Source organism: Vigna radiata, chromosome 5 (genome assembly GCF_000741045.1).
Source record: "Vigna radiata var. radiata cultivar VC1973A chromosome 5, Vradiata_ver6, whole genome shotgun sequence".
Lineage (NCBI taxonomy): Eukaryota > Viridiplantae > Streptophyta > Magnoliopsida > Fabales > Fabaceae > Vigna > Vigna radiata.
The window spans coordinates 12,096,760-12,101,806 of NC_028355.1; the positions used below are offsets into that span (position 1 = coordinate 12,096,760).

Consider the following 5,047-nt stretch of genomic DNA (forward strand, 5'->3'; position numbering starts at 1 on the left):
TTGGTACAAATGCGAATGTAATCACTTATAGCATGACCGTAATCGATTACACATGTCAATCACTCACACAGTCAAAGAAACCTTCCTAATTGTAATCGCTTATAGTGTCTCTGTAATAGATTACAGTACCCCCTGGGTTGTGTCATTGCTCAATTGCAGAAAGTCAAGTTTGGGAGCAACGATTCTAATTGTGGGGAGCGCTCTTGAGGAAGTCGTACACTATAGTTTCAGCAAATTGTAATCGCTTACCGTGTCACAGTAATCCATTACATGAGTCCCTGGGCTATGCCATTGCCAGATTAATAATGCTAATGGTAAAAACTTATGTAATGTAACAAGAATAAATAGCAAAACCAAATAAAACACGTATTGAACATTGAACAAAAACTTTCATTAACCACTTCCTTCACTCACAATCAAATTAATTGATCAAAACAAACCTGTCCATACTTAAATAACTACCAAATACTAAACTAGTAATAAATAACAAATTTAATTATTTACAAATTTGGGACTATATCCAGTGTAGGGAGTTCTACAAGCTTTGCTTCTGTATCGCTTTCTACGTTGTGCTGTCTTCTTAACACTTTCACGGCTTGAAATTCATCCCTCACATCCTTTATCATTCTGGAAATCATTTTCTTTACAAGGCGTCATGTAACCACCTTCATCTTTATTTTTATCTTCAACCAGCTCAACCTTCAATACAGACAGCTCTTCTTCAAGTTCTTCAATAACAACATCTTGTTCCTCTAAAAGTTGGTCTACAACAGCTAAGTCAATTACTTTTTCCTGTTTTTTGACTTTTTTCCTTTCTTCACATCTTCAACATTTCGATGTACTGATGCTTTAACAGATGACTCACCCATTTCTTTCCTTGATGCACCGTACTCATCAAGCATCTACAAATTAATCACAATGACCTTTGATTAAAACCAAATACTCAAACAAATACAATAAAACAATTAAGTACATACCACACCCGTTTCCATCGCAACTTTGATAAACTTGTCACCCACACTTACAGACATCCAATGCAAAATTCTTGGATATTTATGAACACAAGCATTTGATGGAATGAAACGATCACAAAACCACACCTGAAATACATCATAAAAGTNGTAAATANTCACTTCAATTCAGAGCCTAAGAAGAATACATGCCTAAAAAATTACCTGAAACACGTATATGCAACCATCAACATAGAAATTAGTTGCACCTTTTCCTCTTTTCCATGATAAGTTCTGTTTGCAAAAACTACTAAGAAGATAATGGTACACTAAAGGAGCCCAACAAAATGTTCCCAAATCATTTATTCTATCAACAATTTCAAACAATATTGGAAATATTGTTCTGCTACAACTAGGTAGCAATATCTCATGTATTCCAATAAAAAGGTAAAGTCTGCAAACATCTATGGCAGGCAACTTTTTGTGGTTTTTCAAAACAAAATCATATATCACATCCAATTTATATTTTCCTTTTCCCTTTTCTTTATCAAAGTAGTTCCGACAATGACTTTCTAAAAGGTTCTTTTCATTCAGATTAATCTTGTCACCAACCAAAGACAACCCTAAGCTTAATGTTACATCCACTTCCTTGAATTGAACAAAATTTTCACCAAATAAAAAACCTCCTCTTTCATCAATCCATTTAGTAAGTAAATCGCTCAAAATGTTCATGCCAATCCTAAGATTATCCTGTAAGTCCAAAAACCATTTAAAGGGAGTCTTCGAAATAATACACCTGTGCTCCTCAATCAATAATGCATTCAAACCGGCAACATACTTTGTTTTCATGGAATGACGAACATATAACTGAAAGAAGAAAGAAAAAACTCTAGTAAACATTTCTTCCAAAAAGCAAAAAACCACAAATTCCAAGCCCCAACCCCAAAGGTAAAACCAAATACCAATACGCATCAACGTCAATGTTCATACCTTGTTGTTGGAAGAGTCAATGTCATTTGATGAAGCCATACCAAAACATAAGATAAAAACTTTCTCGGAATAGCAAAGCCGAAGATTCAATGTCGCACTCAACACAGATTGCTCACCACTTCAACGCCTTCACAAAATAAACGCAGTTAATACAACTTCAAAACAAAACCGAGAACGAAAAGCTCGAAAGAAATGACATACCGCTACAAAAAAAAAAAACCTAAAATGGAGAAAAAGACAATGCTACCAACTTCAATACAATGGAGAACGAAGACTGCGAAAACGAAGGAAAGCGAGATCGAAACACTCCGACAACGAAGGACGCCGAGATCGACACACTCCGACAACGAACGGCGTCGAGATCGAAACACTCCGACAACGAAAGCCGAATGTCGAGAAGAGAGACCGCTTCAACCCTAATAGAAACCTAAATTGGAGACAAACCCAACACTTCCACGTACAAAAGTTCTCTGAAAAAGACCAAGGGTATTTCCGGAAACACAAGAACTTCCCTAATTCAAATCAGATTTCGAATTAAAAAATTCTTAAAAACTGGGCCAATCCAACGCTGACACGTGGCATTGTCAAAACATTGACAAAAAACCGTTGTCAACATATCGCGATCCTTGTTTCATTATCACCCAAAGTTATAGTCATTCTAAATTCTAGGAGTAAAATCTAGATGAATCCCATGCAACCTAAGAATCTGCTTTTAATTAAATACTCAAGACCAACTTCCCAATATTAAATAACCTTTTCCTATCGTCTCAGCAAACAATTATACCATTCTATAATTCACCTATGACCACCCCTCTCCTACTCTCCTTCCTTTTAATTAAATTTATTTTCTTTCCAAAAGCCAAACCTATTCCCAGTACTTTTCTCACATCTTGCTCCATTTAAACACAGACCCCTCCACACATCAATCCAATTTAGTTTTCTCGTCCATGCAGACCGAACACATCATTGTTTCTACTTCTCCTCCCACTATTTCTTCTTCCTCTGCCATATAATAACCACTTTCAAATTTTCTTCTCTTACTATTCTGCTTTTACCAACCAAGCCCCTCCTATCTCTACCTATTTTATTCTCTCTTCATTGCTAACCACTAAGCTCAAGTTTCCTCTGTTACATCTCTATAACCCCAAACCAGAATCTATCCCCATCACCTCACCTCACATAACCTCGTCCCTCCTCTTCCAACTCCAACACAACTCATTCTCTGCCAAACCGCCTCATTCTTCCTCCTTTATTCACGATATATATATATATATATACCCTAACTCATCCAAAACACTATATAATGCCTATAACAGCATCACGCTACCCATGGTAATACTACGCCGAACCAAAAACCCTATCATGTACATCAACCCATTAACACTTTTCATTTTAGAAAAAAAAAAAATGAAACCAGAAACCCAACCCTTGCCAGAGATCACTCTCGGCATAGAGAGTGTGGATCCAAGTTCTTCACCGAAGCAACTCAATCCAAGAGAAACACCATTCTCAACGTGAGAACCACCTTCAAATCCTCAAACCTACACTCCTCTCACAAAAGGGTTTACAAGAACATGCAATTTCTAATTACTACCACAAAATAGTCATCACAATCTTATATTCTTGAGATAAAACTATCAAGCACCAGAGATATACCCTAGTTCCTCGACAACGATGTTACAATCAAAGGAAAAACGTTTATCACAACACCAAGACTCATGGAACGAATCAACACTCATAAATATCAATATACGCAACTCTCTTGCAACCCAAACATCATGTTATTGTCAAAGCCATTACCAAAACTCCATGCATGTATAGATAAATCAAAGTCACTCCCCTTACCTTGGCTTCCAGAGGTTCCCTACAGTTCTTTGATTCCTGGAAAGGTTTGGAAGGCCCCTCCTCTCCCATGGCAGCATCAACACCCCTGACAACACCTTGAAGCCTCAAGGCTAACATCTTTTTGTCCTCTGCGTTCCCAGCGTGGCCAGTAACCATGCAACTCTCCCTCTCGATCATTCTATCTCTCTCTGATTTCCAGGATTCTCTAGGTTCCTTTGACTCCTATCAGCGTTGGACAACCTCTTTTCTCTCGTGGCAACTACAGAATCTCCCCTGACGTCTAGGTTTTTGTGACAAAGCAAAGACTGTCACACTCTCTACGGCCAAAACGAGAATTAAGGTTGCCTCCTCTTTTCTCCCATAGCCTTAGCCTTAACACTTATCCTCCTCCCTGTTTTAACCTAAACAAGCCTTTAAAAATACCCCTTAATATCTTCTGATAAAATCTTCCTCTTATTGTTTCAGCCCAAAATATTTCCCCTTATTGTTTCAAGCACTTTTTGTTAAAAAAAAACAAGAATGAATAACCTAATACATTATCCACTGGACGCATAGCCCATGCATGATAATTAAATAAAACTTTTCTCTCTCTTTCCTATTGGCTAATGCATCTTTATCTGGGCCCACCTCTTCTACCTATTATTTTCTTTTCTAAAACGCCCAATGGAGAAAATGAAAACCCTCTTATCTGATGACGCCTCTTCCCTGCATGTGGACCATCCACGATCCATCCAACCTATGGGAACAACCCAAAATAATTTGTTATAATAATACAAACATTAACTTATAATCTGACTTTAACAAATTCCGCTAATTTAAAAAAAAACTATCATAAGTAATTTTTCATACAACTCATTAACGCTTTTACCATCCAATAAAATACCATAATTAAATATTTAACACTAGAAATTATAAAAATAAAATAAAATACTTTTATTTTATCTAGGTCTTACAGATAAGATGAAATTGTAAATCCCAACAACTCCATTCATCCATAGTTTCTTTAAGCCAATTGAATCACTGCATTTACATGTTTACTTTTGTTTTTGCATTTAACAACTCAAAATCTATTTCTTCTCAAGTCTTATGCAATTTGATTACATGAAAAGTAAGGCCGAAGAGTTCTTTGGGAAACGATACTTGGACTTATCCATTTTATATTACTTGATAATGATCTGGTATACTTGCCAGGGACTTAACAATAGGGGGAGCACTATGATAGCTGAACCCAATCCCGGTATGTTGTTTTTGATTATGACAAC

General features: G+C 36.6%; 1 protein-coding gene across 2 annotated transcripts; it reads right to left on the bottom strand.

Moving 5' to 3' along the window:
* Positions 1-260: 260 nt before the first annotated feature.
* On the bottom strand, positions 261-4,575 carry LOC106761967. Of its 2 annotated transcripts, XM_014645604.2 has the most exons (5): positions 3,786-4,575; positions 1,941-2,067; positions 1,176-1,817; positions 978-1,100; positions 261-902 (listed from the first exon to the last, which is right to left on the bottom strand). In XM_014645604.2, exons 2-5 carry the CDS (start codon positions 1,977-1,979, stop codon positions 783-785), a joined length of 924 nt encoding a protein of 307 aa, XP_014501090.1. In that variant the 5' UTR covers positions 1,980-2,067; positions 3,786-4,575; the 3' UTR covers positions 261-782. The 2 variants fall into 2 exon arrangements, with proteins under 2 accessions (XP_014501090.1, XP_022636005.1); XM_022780284.1 differs by lacking the exons at positions 1,941-2,067; positions 3,786-4,575 and having other exon boundaries at positions 1,176-1,927.
* Between the last annotated feature and the right edge of the window lie 472 nt (positions 4,576-5,047).

What these genes read in the sequence shown, in the direction of transcription:
- LOC106761967 (XM_022780284.1), bottom strand. Translation starts at nt 1,922, where the DNA reads ATGCGTATTGGTATTTGGTTTTACCTTTGGGGTTGGGGCTTGGAATTT. An exon ending in GTTGCATATACGTGTTTCAG is followed by an intron (nt 1,101 to 1,175) that starts GTAATTTTTTAG and finishes GATGTATTTCAG; the next exon opens with GTGTGGTTTTGTGATCGTTT. An exon ending in TTGCGATGGAAACGGGTGTG is followed by an intron (nt 903 to 977) that starts GTATGTACTTAA and finishes ATTAATTTGTAG; the next exon opens with ATGCTTGATGAGTACGGTGC.